This window comes from Paroedura picta, chromosome 6 (genome assembly GCF_049243985.1).
Source record: "Paroedura picta isolate Pp20150507F chromosome 6, Ppicta_v3.0, whole genome shotgun sequence".
NCBI classification, from domain to species: domain Eukaryota; kingdom Metazoa; phylum Chordata; class Lepidosauria; order Squamata; family Gekkonidae; genus Paroedura; species Paroedura picta.
This window is the reverse complement of record NC_135374.1, coordinates 120,650,709-120,676,856: the sequence shown is the minus strand read 5'-3', so window position 1 is coordinate 120,676,856 and position 26,148 is coordinate 120,650,709. Positions and strand designations below refer to the sequence as shown.

Genomic DNA, 26,148 nt, shown 5'->3' with positions numbered 1-26,148 from the left:
GCTCTATGGACAGGAGATGGTGACAGCAGGGAGCGCGAGCGGCGTCTCTTCATGGGAGTATGGGATACCATAGCTGACATCATCTCCAACAACGGAGAAGGGCTAGATAACCAAGAGTAACATCCCATGTTTTGTCTGCTATGTTTATGCATGCATGTTAAGGCTAAATTGCCTGTCCGGTTTTGTTGCCCCATTTTAATTGTTTAGTGGCCGAAATGTTTAAAAGAGGTTTCTGATAGGTTTTTTCCCGATTATAATGATGGGCAAAGTTATTTCCGTTGCACAGTTGTATTCATGTCCTTGATGCTTGGAGTTTCAGGGAGGGATGTCCAACCTTCAATCTCTCCATTCTTTGTTATACGTAGCTCCTGTAGGAACACCGTCAGAATCATGATTGTGGGAACGGAGAGACAGTAGGATGGGTGGGAAGAGCTCTGTGCTCCTCAATGTGGCAAAGGTTAATGCTAAAGGATCAGCTCGATAAATCTTTTTATTCTAAATGGTCTTTGTCATTTTTTGTTGTTCTGTGCTCTCTTGTTTGCCACCCATATTACTGCAGCTAACAGATTCTATACTCACCTATAAATGGGATGCAGGAGTGTATGATGCACCCACAGTAAGTGGTCCAATAATTACCGTTTTTCTGTTCCGAGAAAAGCCAGTGGCTGAATAGGAAACAGATAAATGGGTTGTCATAGATTGGTGGGCTCCAGCTTATTTGTCCACAGATTTCGTGCTCCAACAACACCCAGGAACCCACTTCTCCCACCTGTATTTGACCCTGCCTTTCCTCGGCCCATGCACGGCGTACCCGTCGTGCTTTGTGTGGGACCCACTGGGCAGCCAACCACGTCTTTACACTAATGGACAGTGCATCTTGATTTTCCCCCTGGCCGTGTTCCTTTCCCTGCCCTTTTCCACTCGCCCCTGTCATGTATTTTCAGATCTGTATGTCTAGTCTTCCCCTCCCCGTAAGCATCCAATGTTAGAATTTATGTTTGTAAGTTTCTGAAGAAAAAGAAGAAGAGTTGGTTCTTATCTGCCATGTTTCCCTACCCTTAGGAGTCTCAAAGCGGCTTACAGTCGCCTTCCCATTCCTCTACCCACAACAGACATCCAGAGAGCCCTGATCTCACTGCTCGGACAGGACCGTTTTATTAGTGCTGTGGCAAGCTGTTTGCATGTGAGGGGCTGTGGAATCGAACCAGGCATGCCAGATTAGAAGTCCTAACTCCCAACCACTACACCAAACTGGCTCCCTTCTGCTTTCACAAATGTCAACATTTCTCTCAAGCAGCGCTTAAAAAAAAAAAAGGAAGCAGATCTGGCATACGACTGTCAGGAGGAAATGTGTTGTCCTGCTGGCTGGGCAACATGCGTTGGGGGTGGTCCCCATCCCCATAATGAAGCCGCTGGGTGGGCGTGGCAGGAAGAGGCAGGGAAGGGACCCATCTGACCACTTGCCACAATGCTGAGGACACGTAGGGAGCATCAGGAGGGATGGCGGTGGCAGATTACGGCAGTCGATCTTCTACTGCAGCACTGCCTGGTCATATTCCGGTCTGTCTCGACACACCTGCTGAGTGAGGGGTATTCGAGAACGCCCGTACAGTGTCGGGAGAAGTTTGACCATCTCCAGGGGATCCACCAGCCCATGCGGAAGTCATGGACCTTATGTGGGTCGATGCTGGGCCCCAACATTGGTCCTGCATAGAGGAGAAGGTGTGTTTGGCGCTGACGGCCACCGTGACGGTCACATGTCTGTGCTACAGCAGTTTAGACATGTTGGGCTGCCATGGGTCTGTCGGCCACCCTGCTCCATGGGCAGCCATCAATGAATGCATGTTGTGCCTCCCTTGCAGGGGATGACCATACAGACCCGCAGGGACATTCAACCTGAGTGAAGAAGAAACCCAGCTGGAGCTCTGCGGCTGGACTGTGGGGGAGTTGAATGTTATTTTTTTTTCACTTGGGGGGAGCGTGGCAACGATGAAACGGCAGCTCAAACACCACCTGCTAGCTGGATGGGTCTCGCCGTTGCAACGAATCAACGCAGATTTGTTGCAACGTGTGTGTGTGTGTTTTTTTTAAACCTTCCTTAAAGGGAAAGGGGCTGTTTGGGAGCATGATAATGGCCGCCCATTGGCTGCTTGACGGCCAGGGGCGGGACACAGCTCAGCAATATCGCTTCCTGGCTAGCGATTTTTGCCGAGACCGGAAACCTTTGGGAAACTATAGAAACGCAACTGGATTCCACTACAAAGGCAGGTGTGCATAATGACGAATTCCACTATTTAAAATGGCGATTTTTTGTTCCGCAAACAATTTGCAACATGGATCCCAGTGCAGAATGGCCCTCAGTCTTGCTAAGTGTACTGGTAAACAATGATGGGAGGGGGGTTCGAACCAGCATACACCAGTTGAGGCGAAAGTACTTGTTGAGCACTCTACTCAATGAGCCACATTCGAAGGACTGCAACAAGCTCCATGCTTCATCCTCCTATAGAGTCATGTAAACCAGTGTTCCCCAACCTTTTTATCACCGGGGACCACTCAACGCTTGACAATTTTACTGAGGCCCGGTGTGGCGGGGGGTAGTTTACTCCTCTACTCTCAACCACTGCCCTAATGCTCTCTGATCGCTATGGTAATGTTTAAACATCCCTTCAAAATAAGATACAGACACGCCACAACAAGGAACATAAGGAACATTTTATTTTCATGGAAATTTTAACTCATGACAATGACAAATCAATGGGAACCCTGAGCTTGTTTCTCTGCAACGAGATAGTCCCATCTGGGAGTGATGGGAGACAATGACACCCGAAGTGTGTTGTAAAGGGCTGGGGGGGGATAAAGTAAAGGGCTGGGGGGGGGGAGAAGGTGTCCTTCGCAGCCCACCTCCAATTAGTCGATGGACCACATGTGGTCCCTGGCCCACAGGTTGGGGATCGCTAATGTAAACGGCAGAGCTTTTTAAAAAAAGACACCAAAAAAGGGGGAATAATTGTTTTGCAGTGAAATACACTGTTTAGCTCTGTTTTGAGAGCTTAGATTGTTTGAGACAGTGCAGAAATGGAGAAGTATACAAATAAGGTAATAAAAATGACAGCTCCAGGTGCACTCTTGTGGGAAGTAGAGGACATAGCAGGCCAGTACATTGCGTAATCCAAAAAAAGTCATGGGCTCCACCTTGTGGTTGTTGAGACTGCTCACAATCTCAAGTCTCACGAAATATCACGAGAGCAAACATGGCGACACGTCAGAACGTCAGGAATCGATTTTATCTAACATGATGCAGGTGACGCAAGTATGTTAAAGCTGTTTCCGTTTCGGAAATAATGTTTGTTGCAGATCACTCATTATGTCCAAGCCTGAATCGAGTGGAGATCGGCAAGAATAAAAGCGGGAAAATCAAGAGATGCAGAATAGGCTCTGGATTAAAAAAAAGCTTTATTGATAGTAGTTCCAATCACTCCAACATTTGTAGTCAATTCTGATCGATACATGGAAAGCAAGCACTTATCAATGGTTCATTCCTTCCCAAACGCCCCTCATTCCCAGGGGGAGAAGTTCCCCCCTTCCACAGGTGCCATCCTGGGCGCTCTTCCAGATCCTCGCCAGGCCGTCTGGCCTTGGTGACAAACAGCCCTCCCTTCCTGAGAACAAAGTACAGAGAAACATTTGTAAGATGGGAGCACAGCATGAAGCGGACACACAAGGCAGTGACAAAATAGTTCAGGGTCATAAAAGGGTTATAAAAGGTTTCTTCAAACAACACACATCAAACCAGAATGGAGTCTCTCAGGTCATCACAAATCATGGCAGAGATCAGAGGGACTGATCCTGACAGCTTCATAGAGCTTTTCCCTTCTCACTTTCTTCCTCTTTCTGGCTTGTGTGTGGTTTCTGGGATTACTTCTGGAGCTAGATTGCCTAGGACTGGTGTTCTCTTCCCTGCCTCTCTTCCATGGTGTACCAGGGAATTTGGGGGAAATTTTCAAGGGAATTTTCAGTGGTACTGTTTCCTCTTCCTTGTATGGTGGCAGCCCCTTGTGATCAAAGGGAAAAGGAACACAATGGCTGTCTTGAAAGAGAATAGAAGCACGATAGTAAAAGGTAAAGGTATCCCCTGTGCAAGCACCGAGTCATGTCTGACCCTTGGGGTGACGCCCTCTAGCGTTTTCATGGCAGACTCAATACGGGGTGGTTTGCCAGTGCCTTCCCCAGTCATGACTGTTTACCCCCCAGCAAGCTGGGTACTCATTTTACCGACCTCGGAAGGATGGAAGGCTGAGTCAACCTTGAGCCGGCTGCTGGGATTGAACACCCAGCCTTATGGGCAAAGCTTTCAGACGGCTGCCTTACCACTCTGCGCCACAAGAGGCTCTAGAAGCACAATAGAAGACCACAAAAACAACATAGCAAAGCAAAAGAAGCGATGAATTGTGTGCCCGAATCTGTATCAGATTTGTGTTGCCTAATCTGATAAAGATTCAGCAGGCTCACCTTTAATTACCTTAAGACATTCCCTTGAGAAGCTGTGGGCATCTTTTGCCAGCCTTGGTGGGATGCTCTTCCAAATGAGATCAGGGCCCTGTGGGCCATTAAACAATGCCACAAAACCTGTGAAACAGAGATGCTCCACAAAGCCTAGGGTTGTCTTTGATGATATCTAGCCTCTACACTGAAAGGATTTAACAAATCTAGATGATTTTAATCTCTGCCAAAATTAACCTCGAGAATGTACTTTATATTCCCCAGAAGGTGGTGACTTGATATGGCTCTTAGCTAAACTGCTCTGAGCTGTATGGAATGGCAGTATAAATATCTAATAAATAATAAATTAAGTGAACTGGTTTTAAAAGGTTTTTAGTGAGTTTATATGCATGTATTTAAAATTACCCATTTTATAGAATGTTGCGAGCTGCCCTGAACCTTTGAGGAAGGGCAGCATAAAAATCTGAATATCAATCAATCTGTCAATAATATTAAACATGTGTGTCTCTGTGTGTGTGTGTGTGTCTGTGGATGAGTGGGTGTGTGTATATGTATGTGTGTGTATGTGTAATCCTTAGTGGTTCTATATGAGTGATGACTGCCATTCTTCTCTTCTTTATGTCAGTCCATAATCTGGCTGCTTTTCAGTAGTTTTTAAAATATTTGTATGTATATTCTGCTTCTCTTCCCTCCTCCATTATTTTCACAACAGCCCTGTGATGTGGGCCAGACTGAGAGTCTGTGGTGTGAGATTCCATGGTAGAAGTGGGGATTTGAACTTGGGTTGCCTGGTGTTCTCATTTGCCCCCCACCCCACTCTATGCACTACACCAGTGGTCCCCAACCCCCGGTCCTGGGACCGGTGCCGGTCCGCGGATCACTTGGTACCGGTCCGCGACTCCTCCTCATCCTCTTTCCTGGCAGCTGCCTCAGGGGCTGCCCTGCCACTCTGCCGCTGGCTCACCTTTGGTGCTCTCCGGCGGCCACCATGGCTGGGGCTCCCCCTCGGCATGGCAGTGCACAGCTGCTGCTGGCAGCGCCCTCCAGCGGACGGCGGGAAAGCAAGTGGAGCAGGGACTCAGGCGGCGGTGATGCCCCTCAGCAAAAGACTACCCCCTGTCCGGGCCTCAGTAAAATTCTCAAGCGTTGTCAGGTCCCCGGTGATAAAAAGGTTGGGGAGCACTGCACTACACCATGCTTGTTCTCTTTTTTAGTTTGAGAGGATGCAAAGATGGATCCTCTCGCATCTTCCCATCATATCTTTCAAGGCTGCAACCCTTGCTTTAACAACCCCACCTAAATCAATGATATTCATATGGAGCAAGGGAAGGTTAAGATTTTCTTGAATGTATAATACATGTTCAGCAATGTCAGAGTCTTTGGAAAGTGGCTGCAGCTCAATTGTAGAACAAATGCTGTGAACCCCCAAGTCTTTGGAAAGTGGCTGCAGCTCAATTGTAGAACAAATGCTGTGAACCCCCAAGTCAAAGTCTTGGGCATTTCTGTTGAACAGATCTCAGAAGCACACTGGGAAGACCTAGTGATTGAGACTTTGGGAGCCATTGCTAGGTGGAATAGTCCGAACTGTGTTCAGTACCAACAGACTCAGCTTTGTTGACTTTAGAAATGGCCAGCGTATTACTTGATGCATGAGAAACAGTCAGCACAACAATCAAACACCGCAGCAACAATGGGACATATCATTCCATTCATACTAGTATGCTATTTAGATTCAGGGGATTTGGGCTATACCATCCCATTCCACATCCCAGTGATACCCAATAGCTCTCTCGTCAAAATCTTGGCCAAATATGACTCTCAAAAGGAACTGTATAGTACCAATTGGTGGCTCCTCTTATTTTTTGTGGTTTAATTAGGAGCATCTCAGTTTTTGTGTTTTCAGGGGGGATCGTGTAGAAGGAGACAAGCTGACATTTAATCAGAGTCATCCTGCTGCTGATTGGCCCCAACCAAAAGCCAGGCTCCATGGAACTGACCTAGTTCTTTCAGTGTCCTCAACTCTTCAGGAGCTCATTCCACCAGGTTGAGGCCAGAACTGAAAAGGTCTTGGCCTTGCTTGTACCCTCTTTGTGTCATTTCTAACCCCCTCCCATTTTTAAAAAATATGTAAATAGATGTTAATATTGTGTAGTGTTTAGGGCAGGGGCGAATGCTGGCAGGGGCTCGTGGGAATTGTAGTCCATGGACATCTGGAGGGCCGCAATTTGACTACTCCTGGTTTAGGGTGTCAGGCTATGATCTGGGAGACCCAAGTTCAAATCTATCTTTAAGCTGGCTGGTTAACTTTGCAAGACACTCTCTCAGCTCTCTCTGAGATTTGTTGTAAGTATAAAACAGAAGATATAGTAGGCAATCATTAGCTGATAAAATAGAATTCAAACAAGGACTACCACCATTGTTTTCAGGCTGTTATTTAGAATCAAAGAATCATAGAGTTGGAAGGGGCCATACAGGCCATCTAGTCCAACCCCCTGCTTAATGCAGGATCAGCCCAAAGCATCCTAAAGCATTTCTGTGCTTAGAAGCTGCAAGATCTAACCAGCACAGAATGATGGGAAATTGAGAAAGAATGGACATTTTAAAAAGTTTCTTAGATAACTTTTTGAACCACTTGATGGTGCAATTGGATAAGGAAACAAAACTGACTGGAAAACTATGGGGAAATGGGACAACACTTTTAACTGTAGAATTAAAGGTAGCTCCAGTTATCTGACTTTATTTGGTTATGATGAGTTTTATTCTATAACAATAGCACCTGATCCCAAAGCAAATCCTTTTGGTCCAGTATGTTATATTTTGTAACATTTCAGAATATTGAAACATTTCATTATATTGAATAATCCAAAACAAGCAACTCCAAATACAGTTTGCTGGAAGTAAGGTGTCCTCTTATGTTAAGAATAGCCTTCTAGGTTAAAGGTAAAGGTAGGTAAAGGTATCCCCTGTGCAAGCGCTGAGTCATGTCTGACCCTTGGGGTGATGCCCTCTAGCGTTTTCATGGCAGACTCAATACGGGGTGGTTTGCCAGTGCCTTCCCCAGTCATTACCGTTTACCCCCCAGCAAGCTGGGTACTCATTTTACCGACCTTGGAAGGATGGAAGGCTGAGTCAACCTTGAGCAGCTGCTGGGATTGAACTCCCAGCCTCATGGGCAAAGCTTTCAGATGGCTGCCTTACCACTCTGCACCACAAGAGGCTCTAGCCTTCTAGGTTACTGCTGTCAATTTCCCAGTTCTGAGAAACTTCTTCAGGTGGGTTGCCATGTTGGTCTGCAGGAAGAGAACAGTTTTAATCTCATGGCACCCTTTAAGGCCAATAAAGTTAAAGGTAAAGGTATCCCCTGTAAAAGCACAGGGTCATATCTGACCCTTGGGGTGATGCCCTCTAGCGTTTTCATGGCAGAATCAATATGGGGTGGTTTGCCAGTGCCTTCCCCAGTCATTACTGTTTACCCCCCAGCAAGCTGAGTACTCATTTTACCAACTTCGGAAGGATGGAAGGCTGAGTCAACCTTGAGTAGGATGGTGGGATTGAACTCCCAGCCTCATGGGTATAGCTTACAGACTGCATGTTTGCTGCCTTACAACTCTGCCCACAAGAGGCTCTTTAAGGCCAATAACGTTGAATAATCTGTCCCTCTTAATAAAACAGTAAGGGGTGTTGGGGTGGGCTCAGTCCAGGATGGGGGGGGGCAACAATTGGCCCCTTGGACCCGGACTGACAAGAGGGGGGGACAATCAGAAGGCGCAAAGCGCCTTCTGATTGGCCCCTCACCAGGACAGACCAGAGTTCCATCCAGTCAGCCCAGCCAGGGGCAATCTGGAGACATCGCTGCCAGTCTACCCCTGACCACCATAGGGAGAGGAGGTCAGTAGGGCTGTCAACGGGAATGGGAACAGAGGCTTGGATAGGTTGCGCCAGCCCTTTTCACCCCAAGGCTGTCCTAACTGTCATGTCCAACTGTAACTTTGCCTCAGAACTCTGACAGAGCTGGCAGGAGGTTGGTAAGTGCACTCCTTCCCCCTCCCTTCAGGCATGCTGCAAAGGAGCCTTGAACAGCCCCTGACTAAGGGGAGGAAGGTATTTCCAAGAGCAACACAGGGGAGCCTGAGGGCATTCCTTTTGAGGGTGGGGAACTTTCCTCTTCTGCCAAACAGCTGGCTGACAGGGAGGCCACAGAAAAGCCTCTTCTCACTTAAAATACTGCTTTGGCCAGCCATGCTGCTGGAGGGAAGAAACAGAAAAGCAACTCTCTGCAGATTTGAGACCTACCACACAGGGTTTCATCTGCACAACAGCGCTGTGCAGTAGGCCTCAAGTCTTTCAATTCAACAACAACCTGTGTGGGAGGCCTTAAATGTTTCTTCTCTGCCACAACCCTGTCCAAAGTAGCCCTTTCTGCTTGGGGAGCTCATCTTTATACTCTGCAAGTGAGCTGTAATCCCAGGAGCTCTCCAGGCTCCACCTGGAGCTTGGCTACCCCTGGGTTGGAAATATTCCTGGATATTTGGAAGTGGGACTTCAAAATTGTACAGTGCCTCAGAGTCCAGTCTTCAAAGGAGCCATTTTTGTCTGCAGTTGGGAAGGAATGGTTCAGGTATGTCCCTCCTGGGCTATGGGCTATCGCCAGCCCTTACAAGCAACTGTTTGTATTCTGGGGCACAGACAGGCAGACCAGCATCAGTCCTGTGAGTCTGAAAAGTGCAAGAAAATATAAATAAATATTTACAGCCTGAAACTGTAAATAGTGAACAAGTAAATGGCTGGAGAGACATGGGAACTAAAATAACTTTGCCTAGCAAATAAAAAACCTTACTAAGGTCAAGACTGCTGTGCACAGAGAGTATTCCTCTTAGGGTTGCCAGCTTCCATGTGAAGCTTTCTACCCCACCTCCCTCATGGGAGTCTGCTATGGGGAAAGAAAGGGAAGATGATTGGAAAATGCTTTGAGACACCTGAGGCCTGCTGGGTCACTGCAGCCCATTCCCAGTTCTCTCAGACCTCTCACAGCCCCACATACCTCACAGGTTGTCTTTTGTGGGGAGATGAAGGGAAAAGGTGTTTGTAAACTGCTTTGAGACTCCTTTGGCTAGTAAACAACAGGGTACAAAAATCCATTCTTCTTCTTCAACCATAAAAGAAGCATGTGGGAACATAATATTTTATCAACAGTGAAAAAATGGAGAAGGAACAGAGTGGACGCGTGTGCACTGTGACTACCCCATGTGTATTAGGGCAGTGGTCCCCAACCTTTTCTAGGCTGGGGACCAGCAGGGCAATTGCCCCGCCCGCGCATCGCACATGCGCGGTCGGGCGCGGCTCTGATTCCCTCTCCCCCCCTCCCGCAGTAAGAAGTTTCCCGGGCCGCAAGCTTGCGGCCTGGGAAGTTTTTTACTGCGGGGGGGGGGCGGGGAGAGGGAACTGTGGCCCGGCGCCATGGCCTTCGCGGCCCGCAGGTTGGGGACCACTGTATTAGGGCACAGGGGCATTTCGGTATCTGTGGCCTAATTCACAGAAGAAGGGAAATGACACAGAACTGTGAAAAATTGGTTGCCATGTAACCTTCCCCTAACAAGAGTCTCCAGTCTGATTTTCCCTTAAAATCATAGAATCATAGAATCATAGAGTTGGAAGGGGCCATACAGACCACCTCGTCCAACCCCCTGCTCAACGCAGGATCAGCCCAGAGCATCCTAAATTATGCAAGAAAAGTGTGTATCCAACCTTTGTTTGAAGACTGCGAGGGGGGGCTTACCACCTCCTTAGGCAGCCTATTCCACTGCTGAACTACTCTGACAGTGAAAAAGTTTTTCCTGATATCTAGCCTATATCGTTGTACTTGTAGTTTAAACCCATTACTGTGCGTCCTTTCCTCTGCAGCCAACAGAAACAGCATCCTGCCCTCCTCTAAGTGACAACCTTTCAAATACGTAAAGAGGGCTATCATGTCCCCTCTCAATCTCATTTTCTCCAGGCTGAACACTCCCAAGTCCCTTAACCTATCTTCATAGGGCTTGGTCCCTTGGCCCCAGATCATCCTCGTCGCTCTCCTCTGTACCCTTTCAGTTTTATCCACGTCCTTCTTAAAGTGAGTCCTCCATGGTACTATGACATCTTGTAATTTTGATGTGATGCCCCTGTTGATACAGCCCAAAATGGCATTCACCTTTTTTACTGCTGCATCACACTGGCTGCTCATGTTTAGCTTACAATCCACAAGTACCCCAAGGTCTCGTTCACACACAGTGTTACCTAGAAGCGTATCCCCCATCCACTAGGCATGCTTTTCATTTTTCTGACACAGATGTAGAACTTTACACTTATTTTTATTAAATTGCATCTTGTTCTCATTTGCCCATTTTTCCATTGTGTTCAGATCTCGTTGAACTCTGTCTCTATCTTCTGGAGTATTTGCCAGTCCTCCCAATTTGTTGTCATCTGCAAACCTGATGTGTAGTCCGTCCACCCACTTATCTAGATCATTAATAAATATGTTTAAAAGTACCGGACCGAGCCCTGAGGTACCCCGCTACTCACCTCCCTCCAGTCTGATGAAACACTATTGACAAGAACTCTTTGAGTGCAGTTCTCTAACCAATTCCCTATCCACCTATCTGAAAATCCAGATTAGGTAAAAAGGTAAAGGTATCCCCTGTGCAAGCACCGAGTCATGTCTGACCCTTGGGGTGACGCCCTCTAGCGTTTTCATGGCAGAGTCAATACGGGGTGGTTTGCCAGTGCCTTCCCCAGTCATTACCGTTTACCGTTTACCCCCCAGCAGCAAGCTGGGTACTCATTTTACCGACCTCGGAAGGATGGAAGGCTGCGTCAACCTTGAGCCGGCTGCTGGGATCGAACTCCCAACCTCATGAGCAAAGCTTTCAGGCGGCTGCCTTACCACTCTGCGCCACAAGAGGCTCTTGAAAATCCAGATTGCAGTCCTTCAATTTATCCATCAGAACATCATGGGGAACCTTATCAAAAGCTTTACTAAAATCCAAGTAAACGACATCAACCGAATTTCCATGATCCAGCAATCCTGTTACTTGGTCAAAGAAGGAAACCAGGTTGGTCTGACAGGACCTGTTGGAGACAAATCCATGCTGACTTCCCTGGATCACCAAATTGTCCTCCAGATGTTTGCTGATCTTCACATATCTGAAGACATGGCTCTGGAAAGTTCATCTGTAACCACTATGCCACAATTCCCAAAGGTTAGTACTCTCCCACACTGAACAAACCTTCCAAATCACAGGTTCTTGACACCCATATCTCCATACCCATGCCCTCATTTGCCACCACAACCTCCCAAACTGCATACACATTCCACCCCATGCCCTTACAGACTGGACAACTCCTCCCCTTCCTCTTCCCACTGCCAAGCTCTAGCACCTGTTGTATTCTTGGCTTTACCCGTAGTTGATATCATAATAGTGGTGCTTGAAGGTTTGAGCATTATTTTATTTCTAAGAATGAGGCTTTATTTTTGATTAATAAATGTCCAACCATCCCCAAAATTTATTTGTTGTCTAAAATTCATAAGGACACCACACTAGTAGGTGGGAGACCAATTGTTTTGCACTGTGGCTCATTTTTAGAATCCCTGTTCAAATATCTTGACTTTCACTTATGAAAGTTGTTGCCTTTGTCTAACTCCACTTTATGTGATATCACTCTCTTTCTGAATTCCATTAAATCTATATTTGCCCCTACTGGAGCTATTTTAGCTTCTTTGGATATTACTTCCCTGATAACTAGATAATCTCCCTCATGATGAAGCGAGGGAGGTGGTAGTTTGGAGTGGAGCTTTCACATGCATTCTGTATTACAACTACCTACCCACTTTTTGATGGATCTTATTGACATAGTCCTGGAGAACAGCTGCTTTGAATATCAAGGAGAATTATTCCTACAAATCAGAGTATGGGAGCAGCAATTGCCCCTGTGGTGGCTAATTTATGGTACATTTGGTTATGCTACATTTGGAAGAGAAATGGTTTTGTAATAACCAAATTAATCCTTTTTGGCAACATGTTCCTTTTTTGTGTGTGTGTGTGAGATTCTTAGATGACGTTTTTATGATTTATGATATTCCTGAGAGTTATCAATCATTTGTGGAACTGTTAAATGATCAATATTCAACTATGAAATTTGTTGCTCAGCATGATTCTGGTAAATTGGCATTTTTTGACACTGAAGTCACAATTGATGTTCATGGTAAATTGAGGATGGCTTCCAATAAAATGTCTACAGTCATAACACATTTTTACACTATGACCGCTTATGCACTGGGAACTTCACTGCCCCAGCTCCCCTGCAGGAGCACAAATCAGGGGCGGATGAGATGCACCAGGCCAAATGCTCCCCCATGTGGGTGCAGGAAGAGGTGGGGCAACCTGCCACAAGTAAAACTCCACCACGAAAAAAGCACTGTTCGAAATGAGCATAATAACAGAAGAAAGAACCTACCCTAGGCTACAATAAACAATTTCACAATAAATATAACTAAAAATGTCTTATCTCTTTTTTTAATAGAACAACCAAAACGGCCTCCAGATTATCATCGTTTTTAAGTGAGTTTTCATCACTGGTTGTTTTTCTAAAATATAAAAGCATACAATTAGTATAAGCTTGTCAACCATTTTTTCAGAACAGAAGAGAACATATTTATCTTAACACAGTCGTTATTCCAGTCTCAAACAATACATACCTCCTGTGCTGCCCTAGCCGGGCACACGCAGGGTTAGTGTGAGGGCAAGCACGGTTACAGAGACAAGCAAGTTCAAAGCGTGTATCAGAGAGCAGTCAAAAGTCCAGGCTGGATCTTATCAGGAATTGTTAACGGATGAAGTCCAAAGGAGAACCGAAAGAGTTGTCGTTTATCTTTACCAAGGTCAAGCCGGGAATCTGTGGAGCATTCAATCAAAGCATAGTCTAGTCAAGTGAAGCAAGGGTCAAGCCGGGAATCAGTCAAACAGAGCTTCGACAAAGCGTCGGTGAGCAGGAAACCAGTAAAGGCAATGGGTGGACATGTGCACAAGGTTGCACCCACACTGAGAAGCACTTCTGCTATACTTAAGAACAAGCTGAGCTGTCACACCAAGTGGCTGCACCTGGCACTCAGCCTTCCTCCGATGAATGAGCCCCACCTGAGCCCAACCTAGCTTGTTGCTTTAGTCTAAGCCGAGCACTTTTCCTTCATGTTGCCAATGTTGTCCTCCTGCATTCCCTCCTGCGCTCTGGAGATGAGTCTGGGCTGTTCAGGGGTGTTGCTACAGGCTGAGGTAATGCTGGTGCGTAGGGCATGGTGCTTGCCTGGCTGGGACCTAGTTGTGGCTCCCTATCAGGACTTGCCTCTCTAAGCAGCACCCTGCTGCTTTGCTCCAGCTCCTCCACTTCTTCCTCCGAGGGAGCTGGCAGAATGAGCTCAGGCAGTGGTGCAGAGGCACCCTCTGGAGATAGGGCCATGACACCTCCTATAATTGTTATAATTATATAACAACTGAGAGCACGTGGAGAGAGCTACTGGGCAGTGCTGCTGCTGACCAGGTGAGGCTATTGTGGTGCTGAGTGAGGTGATTGCTGGGTGATTGCTGGGAGGATTAAAAAGAGCTGCTCCTCGCCAGAGGCAGAGCTCAGATAACAAAGAGCATGTGGAGAGGGCTACCTGGCAGTACTGCTGCTGACCAGGTGAGGCTATTGTGGTGTTGAGTGAGGTGATTGCTGGGTGATTGCTAGGAGGATTAAAAAGGGCTACTCCTCCCCAGAGGAGCGAGCCTTTGGCACGAGCCGAAGGGTGAGAGACAAAGGGCTCCTGGCCTGCAGCTCCTAGCCTGGGGTTCTTGGCCTAGCAATTAGAATCAGTAGATTATATTTCCCTAGTAGTTGCACTGCCTAGAAGTTACAATGGACCTCCAGGACACTCATCCCATCATCTGCAGTGAGTGTGACATGATTGCCTTCCTCCCAGAAGACAAGATGGACTACATCTGCCCCAAGTGTAAGCTGGTAAGACTTTTGGAGGAAAGGATTAGGGGCTTAGAAGACAGCATTATTACTCTGACCCAAATTAAGAAGAAGAAGAAGAGTTGGTTCTTATATGCCGCTTTTCCCTACCCGAAAGAGGCTCAAAGCGGCTTACAGTCACCTTCCCATTCCTCTCCCCACAACAGACACCCTCTGGGGTGGGTGAGGCTGAGAGAGCCCTGATATCACTGCCAGGTCAGAACAGTTTTATCAGTGCTGTGGCGAGCCCAAGGTCACCCAGCTGGCTGCATGTGGGGGAGCCCAGAATCGAACCTGGCATGCCAGATTAGAATTCCGCACTCCTAACCACTACACCAAAGGGGAGGAGTTCACAGACCAGAGCTGTGCATTACGGACAGCTTTTTTGACCAAGTAACAGGTTTGCTGGATCGTGGAAATTCGGTTGTTATTGTTTACTTGGATTTTAGTAAAGCTTTTGATAAGGTTCCCCATGATGTTCTGATGGATAAATTGAAGGACTGCAATCTGGATTTTCAGATAGTTAGGTAGATATGGAATTGGTTAGAGAACCGCACTCAAAGAGTTCTTGTCAATGGTGTTTCATCAGACTAGAGGGAGGTGAGTAGCGGGGTACCTCAGGGCTCGGTCCGGTACTTTTAAACATATTTATTAATAATCTAGATGAGTGGGTGGAGGAACTACTCATCAAGTTTGCAGATGATACCAAATTGGGAGGACTGGCGAATACTCCGGAAGATAGAGACAGAGTTCAACGAGATCTGAACACAATGGAAAAATGGGCAAATGAGAACAAGATGCAATTTAATAAAAATAAGTGTAAATCTCTGCATCTGGGTCAGAAAAATGAAAAGCATGCCTTTTGGATGGGGGATACGCGTCTAGGTAATACTGTGTGTGAATGAGACCTTGGGGTACTTGTGGACTGTAAACTAAACATGAGCAGGCAGTGTGATGCAGCGGTAAAAAAGGCAAATGCCATTTTGGGCTGTATCAACAGGGGTATCACATCAAAATCACAAGATGTCATAGTCCCATTGTATACGGCACTGGTCAGACCACACCTGGAGTACTGTGTGCAGTTCTGGAGGCCTCACTTCAAGAAGGACATAGACAAAATTGAAAGGGTACAGCGATGAAGATGATCTGGGGCCAAGGGACCAAGCCCTATGAAGATAGGTTGAGGGACTTGGGAATGTTCAGCCTGGAGAAAAGGAGGTTGAGAGGGGACATGATAGCCCTCGGATCATTGTCCATTGGGTCGCGATGGGTCGGGCACGACTTCACACCTAACAACAACAACAATATCAGCTTGCTGTTTTTAAAAATAATTATTTTTGTCCCAGTCTGTATTAAGCACTCAAAATGTACTGATTTAACTGTATGTTCACTATTGTCTGTTACCGGAAAGTCAGCTGTTGGAGGCTCAAGTTTATATAATGAACCACTCTGTAGTTCTGAAGGTAGGTTTGTTGACATTTAGGTGTATATCTGGACAAATAGTGTCACTTAGATTGGGAGAATAAATTCTACATTCTCTGTCAGTCGTATCTCTTCTGGTCCAGACCATGCAATCAACACAGAATAAGATTTCAGTGCCATTGGCTAGCTTCCTTGCTGTAACGAAACAATGATTCTAACTAGGGTGGAAATTCTAATTATGCACAACATGCCATTTCCTTCTAAAGAAAACTGTCTAATTAATTGGGTACAAAATGTCATTTATAGGTCACTGGCAACAAGGAGATCACCATCTAGCCTGTCTCCTCTTCGGGCAGAATTATTACTCCTCAGGGATTACGACAAAATGCCATTAGGATATTGCAAGAGGCTTTTACATAAATATTACAGAAAGGAAATATGCTCTGGAAGGCTATTTCCCTCCTGTCTTGTTTTCATACTTGATTTTAAGTTGGGAAATATTACTCTCCCCCAGTATATGATTTATAAAAAGGGTTTGGCTGTGATCCTGCCCACATGTAGCCTACCCGCTGTCCAGATGAGGCCAACTGAATTGAACAGTTTATAGGCATGTGTACAAGACTAGTAGCTTTGAGAAAGTTTAAGCATTAATTATCTCACCACCCAAACTAGGAAGCATGTTGTTGTTTTCTTCTGATGTAGACCCAACTCTGTCTGCCATTCTGCACCAGGATCTATGTAGCAAATTGGTTTCGGAATGAAAAAACGCCATTTTAAATAGTGGAATTCGTCATTATGCATACCTGCCTTTGTAGTGGAATCCAGTTGCGTTTCTGTCGTTTCCCACAGGTTTCTGGTCTCGGCAAAAATTGCTAGCCAGGAAGCGATATTGCTGAGCTTTGTCCCGCCCCTGGCCATCAATCAAAACGAGCAGCCAATGGGCGGCCGTTATCATGCTCCCGAAAAGCCCCTTTCCCTTTAAGGAAGGTTTAAAAAAAACACACACGTTGCAACGAATCTGCTTTGATTCGTTGCAAAGGAGAGACCCATCTAGCAAGCAGGTGGTGTTTGAGCTGCCATTTCATCGTTGCCACGCTCCCCCCGAGTGAAAAAAAAATACCCCCCCCCCCACGGGCGTGATTTTTGGCCGAAAATAGAGTGAAAAATAAAGGGAAAATAAACCAGCAAACGGGGCTGTGTGGTGCTTGGTGCTTGGTGACTTAAAACAGCTCTGGGGATGGACTGCAGCTGGGGAAGCCTCACTGGGTAAACGAAGGCTCACCGGTGAGTTGATCTCCGCTCGTTCGGAGAAAAAAAAATGGTGATCGCTTCGCCGGAAGATCAGAGGAGAGAGCCAGGGGAGGGACTTTGCAGAAACCTCAACAATGGTAACGCACAGAACTTTTCCACTAGTGTTGCAGAATGGTTGCTTTCCGGAGGGTGAATCCATTTTTTGGGATTTCCCTGAAAGCGCTACAACGAAGCACTTTTTGCAGATTGGTTTCAGGAGCGTTGCAGATTGTCAACGACGTTGTGCATAACAGCAAATTAGTAGCGATTTCAATTTGCAACTATTGTGCAATTTTGGAGTGCGGAATGGCTCTGTGAATTGATGGTTTCTTGATAATCTTGGAAGGATTTCCCGAATGGGTGGGAGTTATTTTTTTTTAATTGGTTGACTAGCAGAATGGCATCCGGCCAAGAAGAGGCAACACATTCTAGTTGGCAAATATAAGGCCACAGTTTTTTGATATTTCCCCTCGCTGCAAACAAGCATTGGCACAACATGGCAAATGAACAACACCCCCCCCCCCCATGCAGCCATCTGGGCTCCAGATGCTATGAGTATCCGTCTCTTCCCAGCCAGGAAGGCAGATCCCTACCTCTGGAGACCTCAACATGAGGAGGCAATGGGACATGAGGGCTTATGGGTGCCCACCTCATTCAGCCTTAATCCATACCTGGATTGAGTCCCTGGTCTGCCAAGAAGAAGAAGAGTTGGTTCTTATATGGCGCTTTTCCCTATCCGAGTAACTTCTCATGCTGATGGAAAGGTATGATCTAGTAGGCATCACAGAAACTTGGTGGAATGATTCTCATGACTGGAATGTAATAGTTGATGGATATGAATTGTTAAGAAAAAACAGAATAGATAGAAGAGGCGGAGGAGTGGCACTGTATGTGAGGAAAGGGCTTACCTGTCAGGAAATTCTAGTGAAGGAGAGTATATCTACAGTGGAAAGCATCTGGGTAAAAATAACCAAGGGGAAAACAAACGGATGTGGATGCTGCACTTTGTGAGCAGTTTGGGAAAATATTCAAGCGGCAGGACCTTGTCATCATGGGTGACTTCAATTTCCCAGATGCGTGCTAGGAAACAAACTCTGCAAAGCGTCCTCAGTCATGCAACTTTCTGACCTGCCTGGATGACAATTTCATTTATCAAATGGTAGATGAACCCACAGGAGGTTCAGCCATACTGGACAATACTGATGAACAGGCAAGAGTTGGTGGATGGGGTGAAGGAGATGGGGCCCTAGGGAGAAGTGACCATGTCCTCATAGAATTCCTTTTGAGGAAGGAAGCTTGGAGCCAGACGCGGATGTTGGGTTTTTGTAGGGCAAACTTTAATAAACTCAGAGATATGATGACTGTCATACCATGGACGAGAATGCTGGAAGGGAAGAGAACATGTGAAGGGTGGGTGCTATTCAAACAAGAGCTATTGCATGCTCAATCCATGACTATTCCAGAAAGATTAAACACTGCAGGAGCTCTAAGAAGCCTATTTGGATGAACAGAGAACTTCAAGAGGAACTAAGAAAGAAAAGATAAATTTTCAGGAAAGGGAGAGAAGGACAGAGTTCTAAAGAAGAGTACCTACAGGTTACTAGGCACTGTAGATCAATCATCAGAAAGGCCAAAGCTGAGAGTGAGCTAAGATTGCCCAGGGAAGCCCATTGTAACAAGAAAAGATTTGCCAGTTATGTGAGGAGACAACGTAAAGTAAAGGAGGCAATAGGCCCACTGTTGGGTGCAGATGGACAAACTCTAATGGAGGATGCAGAGAAAGCAGAAAGGCTCAACGCCTATTTTACATCTGTTTTTCCCACAGGTCAAAGGGTTTAGGCACATCGAGATGGCAGTAGCCAAGGGATAGTGTCTGGGTGGCAGGTTGACATGGACAGAGAGGTTGTCGAGACGTTATTCCAATCTTCAAAAAAGGGAGGAAGGATGACCCGGGAAACTACAGACCAGTGAGTCTGACCTCTGTTGTAGGGAAGATAATGGAGCAGATATTAAAGGGAGCGATCTGCAAACATCTGGAGGACCATTTGGTGATCCAAGGAAGTCAGCACGGATTTGTCTCCAACAGGTCCTGTCAGACCAACCTGGTTTCCTTTTCTGACCAAGTAACAGGTTTGCTGGATCGTGGAAATTTGGTTGATGTCATTTACTTGGATTTTAGTAAAGTTTTTGATAAGGTTCCCCATGATGTTCTGATGGATAAACTGAAGGACTGCAATCTGGATTACACTACAAGTACACCGATATAGACTAGGTATCAGGAAACGAATTTTCACAGTCAGAGTAGTTCAGCAGTGGAATAGGCTGCCTAAGGAGGTGGTGAGCTCCCCCACACTGGCAGTCTTCAAACAAAGTTTGGATACACACTTTTCTTGGATGCTTTGGGATGCTTTGGGCTGATCCTGCGTTGAGCAGGGGGTTGGAATAGTTGGCCTGTATGGCCCCTTCCAACTCTATGATTCTATGAAGATGCAAAGTAAGCTGTTAAATTGATAAGTACATTATCTTTCAAAGAAATTTGAATGTGGTAAATTTCATGCATGCATGTTCATCCCTTGGCAGCTGTGAATCAAATTATCACCTGATTGTCCAAACAGTCCCAAATAGAGCCTGTGTGTTACAGTAGTAAGAGCAGCTGATTCCAGTCTGGAGATCCAGGTTACATTCCCCACTCCACCTCATGCAGCCATCTGAGTTTCCTCTCAGACTCACCTATCTTTAATACTTTGCTCTATGATATATTCGTGAAAAGCCCTAGAAGGACCAGCTCTTCCCTGTTCTACAGTGGCTGGGGAGGGAACAGATCACTCCCCCCTTCTTTGCAGAGTTGTACTGCGCTGCGGTGGGCTTTGTGCTCTCTTTTGCAGGAAGATGGGATCACAGTCTCCTGGAATCCTGCCTTCCTGTAAAATGAAAAAATTCCCTGTGACCCCCCCCCACACCCAATGGAACCATCCCACTGGGGTGGCATTCTCTAGGGGGACACATTTCGGCATGGAGTTGGTCTGTCACTAAAATGCAGAAAGCAGCACATCAACGTATGCCATATTACTGCGTCCTCTGTGCATCCCCCCTAATGGTGGAGCATGCTGCTTCACCACAATGCTCCAACATTGGCCTACCTCAGCTGCTGCCATGCTGATATCCATGGGCTAAAATGCAGATATCCATGGGCTACACTTCTACCTGCTGGCAGGAGCTCATGGGAATCATAGTCCATGGACATCTGGAGAGCGTCAGTTTGACCACCCCTGTGGAATCATGTGTTAATACATGTTTGTGGAAACCACTCAGTATGAATGGTTCTGAGTTCTCATGCATGAGTGTTATGCTATCACTTTGCTCCCAACTTCTGGTGAGACTATGAATTAATGACTTCCAAAATGTCCTCTTACTGCTCTGGTCTTGAAAACTGAGGACCATGACTTTTTGATTGAGTCAGTCCATCTTCTTTTGAGTCTTCTTCTTTCTCTGCTGCCTTCAGTTCTTTTCCAGCCTGATTGCCTTTTCCAGTGACTCTTTGTATTCTTGTAATGGGACCAAAGTATGAGAACCTCAGTGTCAGGATCAGTCCCTGCTCTCTGCCATGTTTGAGTTTCAGTGAACCTAAGAGACTCCATCTTGGAATGCTGTGTCCTTGTTAGAATGTTCCCGTGTAACCAGTATGCTTATGGCTGTAGTTTCCCTTTGATTTCCCCCCTTCTTTGATCCTTGCATTTTCACACTGCATAGTCTCCCCGCTGTGAAACATTGTTGCCCGTGTTCCTGTAAACATCTTATCAGCTAGCCTGAGGCGCTGGCCCTACCAAGGCCGTGCTAACTTCAACACCTTGGCAGGAAGCCTGGGATGGCACCTGGGTGAGAGGGTCCCCCCTCCCTTGGGAATGCTTGGATTTAGGCGGGAGAATTGTATTGATAACTGCTTGCTCTTCTGACATCGAACAGTCTTGACTTCGAATGTTATAGTGTTCAGAGCTACTTCCAATTAAAGCTTTCTTTCTATAGAAGTTTGTTTGTGAGTTTTGTCTGCACTTGACACTCAGTTTGGTAATTTTAGCTTCTAGAGAGAGTTCCAGAATGATTTGATATAGAGCTTGCTTTTTTGTCTTCATGATGGTCCACACTATCCATAAAAAATACCACATTTCAAAGGACTTCATTCTCATATACTCTGTATTTTTAATTCCTTTAGATCTCATCTTCCTTTAAACATATAGGTGATTAAAATAATATAACTCCACCATCCCCCTCACTCCAGTCATTTGGCAGAATTTCTACCAACAGATAGGAAGGCTACGACATAGCGAATAATGTCATTTACCCAACTTAAAAAAAAAAGTTTCCTTTGCTGATCTTACAGGTTTGCCTGATTCTCTGAGAACAGCTTACTAGTAAGAAAACAGATGGTGACTTTTAGGAGTTTCCAGAGATGTGGTTGCCACAGGCCATAAATACAATATGTAAATCATTGTTTCCTCTTCTAATGAGGGCCATGATGGCTGATACCTTGCCATGTAATGTTACCATCTGCTTTTGTTGTAACATGTTTATGTAATAAGGAAGTAAACAGCTGAACCATTGTTAATGCCTGCCAATGCAGTCTGACGCTGCTAGCGGATGTTTTACTGATGTTATTGTTTTAAACCATTGTTTCCCAATGTGTGGGACCCAATATGTGGGTCAGAACCCAAAAGTGGGTTGTGAAGTCTCTTAAAGTGGCTATCGCTTCCATTTCATTCTTCTCTTTTGTATGGAGAAGGTGGCAATCATCTTTCTGAATGGCAATGAATTCAAGATTCAGCAAAACATTCCCATCCTGCCCCCCCAATCCCATGCATTTCAGTGTTGATCAGCAACGGTCGATCAAGGGGACCATAGGCTGGATGCAGTCAAACTTCAAAGTAATTGTAGGGCATTGGATGGGAATGCAGACACAGCAGAGCTGTACCACTTGGAGCAACCCAGTCAGAGATCACTCTCTGAACTCGTCAAAAATGGTGTTTGCTTTCCCAAATGTTGAGTCATCTGGTGATACCCTGATAGTTAGGCATGAGAAAATAGGAACATTCTGGCAACGTGTAGGAGGTGTCTAATCCTTGCAAATTTACACTGACTTCTTTTAGAGAAAGTTGGGGGTTCAAGATAACAGTTTCAGTAACTGTGAGAACATTGGGGATGCTGTGGGGGCAGGGCAAGGAAGGAATGAGGATTCTTTGTTCCTTCCTCTGTCCCAAAACTTGACAAGAAATAGGAAACTTGACGTGTGAGGTAGAATAAGTTGACCATCTTCAATGCTCCTCTTCAGATGATTCCTGGGAAATGTTGACCTCTTCTTCCTTCTCTGATCTTTTGGGTCGGCCTCGAGGTTTCCTCCCAGGCGTTTTCCTTCCCTTTGAAGCAACCTTGTTTTTGCTCCCCTTGGGTCTGCCACATGGTCTCTTGGGGACAGGTTTCTGAGGCTGCTTCCTGGGCCACCCTTGTCCTCTCTTCTCAGAGACATCCTTGTCCTGTTTGGCTGCCAAAGATTGGCCTGATTTTGCACTGGATTCACTCATCTTTCCTTGATGAGCTCTAGGCATCTTTAACACTGAAGGATCGATATGCACCGAGGTTCTTTAAAGGGAAAATGTAATAGTTTCAGTAAAGTCCCTTTTCAAAACATCCCATCACAGGATAGGTGGTAATTGCTTAAGGCTTCAGGGTCCCTAATCAAAGGATCAAAATGCAAAGAAGTGGCATGTTCAAGATCTATGGAGAGATGGTAGGTCCCATTCTGATGGGGAATCTCCAAGACAAGCACTCCTCAAAAAGTTAAAGGGAATGGCTGAAGAATTAACATTGCATGGAGACATTGCTTGAGAATGACCAATCAGGAGGACCTGAGTGGAGCAAATCCTTTCTGGTTAAAGCCCACTTCACCTGCTGCCAGTCTTTAATGGAACAGTTAAAATGGGTTCCGGAGGGATCAGGTAGGCTAACCATCAAGTGATCTTCTTCCTGATGATCCTCAGAAGTGTCTACTACTGGGACCCCCAACATTCCAGACAGGAGAGGATCCCCATGAGAGGATCCCCAGCATTCCAGACAGCTGCAGAGACAATTGCCAGCTGGCACTGGGTGGTGGTGCCAAGTCCCAGCAAGAGAGCCAGGTAGACTTCGGCATTTGAATTGAGCAGAGGCAAGCCCACAATGCAAGAGGAGTTGGGATAAGAGCTGTTTCTGGTGGCACAGAATAATTTCAATTTCCCAGAATACTTGTCAATGCAATGAGCAGTGTAATAGATAGCACAAACACTTGCATTTGAAACAAGATAGATAATATATTCAGAAGGAGCCCTGGAGGCTTAGAGTTTCAATAGGGCTCAAGCATTTGGCAAGACAAAAGTAGGGGGGACTCTGAGTGTGGCAGTCCCAGTAGAGAAAGACAATCTCTTCCTGAGGAAGAGCGGCTGGAGCAGAGGCACCGAGAGATAACCCGGAGAGTACTAGTAGAAAGAGCATACTTACATGCCTAGTTTCCTTGCATTCCTTATTCTGACAAACCTTATTCCAGCCTCCATAATCTGGGCCGCTGGGAGGGGTCCTAAAGGGTGGGTGGATGTCATGTGCCATGTCAGTCTTGGTATTCATCACTCAGGCTGGAGATGCACTCCCAGGGTTTAACCATCTCATCTGGTTCCCTTTGTTCTCTGCCTAGTCCCCTGTTGTAGAGAGTTGTATTTGATATGGTAATGCCTTATCTCCTGTCCCTGCTTAGAAATCAGTGAAAACTAGACTAGCTGGTTCTGTTATTCTCACCCTCCTGGATCAAATGGGTCAACTGTAGGAATGGATTTTCCAATGCATTTGGGGGGGGGGCAGAGGTTTGAGAATATATCTGCCCTGGCCCTTCGGGATTCAAGCATCTATGACAAATGTGGCTGAGAGTTACCTCTGGCCACCATTAATGCAGCAGAGGAGCTGGGCAGGAGAGGAGGATGCAGTGGGGGTTGAACCTGGTAGTGTGCATGGCAGGTATGGCAGCATAGTGTCATGTTTGGGGCAGGGGAAGGAAGCATGGGCCTGGGGTGCCTTAAAAGGCACCACATGCAGGGGGACAGCTTCCTCCGTGGGAACAGCTTCCCTCCCACCCACCAAACACAGGCCTATCTTTAACCGCTCCACGGGAGCGGTATAAATAAAGCAGTAAGGGGGGTTGGGGTGGGCCCAGTCCAGGATGGGGAAGGGTGGCCATTGGCCCCTTTCCCCTGACTGACAAGCAGAGGGCTCAATCGGCAGGTGTGAAGCACCTGCCAATTGGGCCCTCCGCTTGTCAGTCCGGGACCAAATGGCCAATTTTATGATTAGGCTGAGCCTCTAATTCAAATTACGTCCTCATCGGGGCACTATGAGCAGTAGCATATGAAGTGGCCATCACTTGACAGGGATTTACCATAAAAATGCTACCAATTACCCAAGAAGCCACATATCATCTACAGCTGACCAATAGCAATAATATGATATATTTCGATCCTACCAGAAGCCAATTGAGCACCATTCGACCTCACGGAGGGCAAGTCAGAACTGGTATCCAGATTTAACGTAGAATACTCACCCGGCCTATTCACATTATTTTTCCTAACAGAGTATGCTAATATCTTAATAATAAACACAATCTCATGCATACTGTTCATTCCACCACACCAACGAAATATTTTCACTTTGTATTGCACTCTCCACCACCCTTTTAACATTGAGCTTTCTATGAATTCGAGCCTTGCACCCACGATTTCGCTACGGCCACCTAATACACCTAGTATGGATGTACTTCCTACTTACTATTTTAGCCCTATATTTATGATCCATCATAATTCCCATTAATACTGCTGGCTCCCCAACATTAAACTGGAAGTATGCCCGAACACAATAAGGACTACTTTGATAGAGTACATCATAGGGACAGGTCCCTCGCTTCTTAAAAGACTAGGCCTTGAACCTAGACTTTAAAATCCAAAATCTTATGTACTACCACACTACCTTTTACCTTTTACCTTTTAGTAAAGTCAGCTAAAAAAGCTTTCAGATCCATATTCCAAAAATGTTGGTCTAACCCCTTCCTATACTAATAAACCCTATAGTATGAGCACTCCTAATCACTGGCCTTTTAACCAGCACTGCCATCACAATATCAAGCCATCACTGACTCCTGGCTTGTCTTGGACTAGAACTGAATACACTCAGCATTCTACCAATAATCATAATCCACACCACCCTCGCGCCATAGAAGCCGCCACAAAGTACTTCCTAATCCAGGCTTTATCTGCAGCTATAATCCTATTCTATGATTCTATGATTCTATGATCACAACAACACTCTCACATATGGGCACCATAGACGCCCAAGCAGTAGAAACAATCTAAACAATCCTACCAAAATTATTCTAGTACTTATTGCCCTCCCATCACCACACATCCTTTACCTAATAGACCAAATTGGCCACCTACACATTACAATCAAAGCAATCGACCACCAGTGATATTGAAGCTATGAGTACTCTGACTACAATGATCTAACATTTGACTCGTACAAAGCACAAACACCAGACCTGGCCCCAGGACAACACCGCCTCCTAGAAGTTGACCACCACATGCTAGTGCCAACTAACTCTCCAACATGTCTGGTTATTACTGCCAAAGACGTACTACAATCATGAGCAGTTCCAACAATGGGAATTAGATGGCCAATGTTCAGAGATCTGTGGAGCAAATCACAGCTTCATGTCAATCATAGTCGAATCTATGTTTTTGAGGGGTGATCAGATACGATGCTGCAACTATCTTTAAGTAGCTTAACATTTAGAGCACAGGCCTTTTAAACCAGCCCATGGGCATATGCCCCTTAGAGTGTGCCTCA

The 26,148-nt window shown here is 46.0% G+C and overlaps 1 protein-coding gene and 1 pseudogene across 1 annotated transcript; both read right to left on the bottom strand.

The window, feature by feature from the left end:
• Positions 1–7,727: 7,727 nt before the first annotated feature.
• On the bottom strand, positions 7,728–12,387 carry LOC143840837 (uncharacterized; annotated as a pseudogene).
• A 10,157-nt stretch (positions 12,388–22,544) lies between these two features.
• Positions 22,545–22,811, bottom strand: LOC143840836 (high mobility group protein HMG-I/HMG-Y-like). The gene has a single exon (XM_077344309.1). It carries the CDS (start codon positions 22,809–22,811, stop codon positions 22,545–22,547), a length of 267 nt encoding a protein of 88 aa, XP_077200424.1.
• Positions 22,812–26,148: the final 3,337 nt, after the last annotated feature.

Coding starts and splice junctions, on each gene's coding strand:
- LOC143840836 (XM_077344309.1), bottom strand. CDS start 22,811: ATGAGTGAATCCAGTGCAAAATCAGGCCAATCTTTGGCAGCCAAACAG.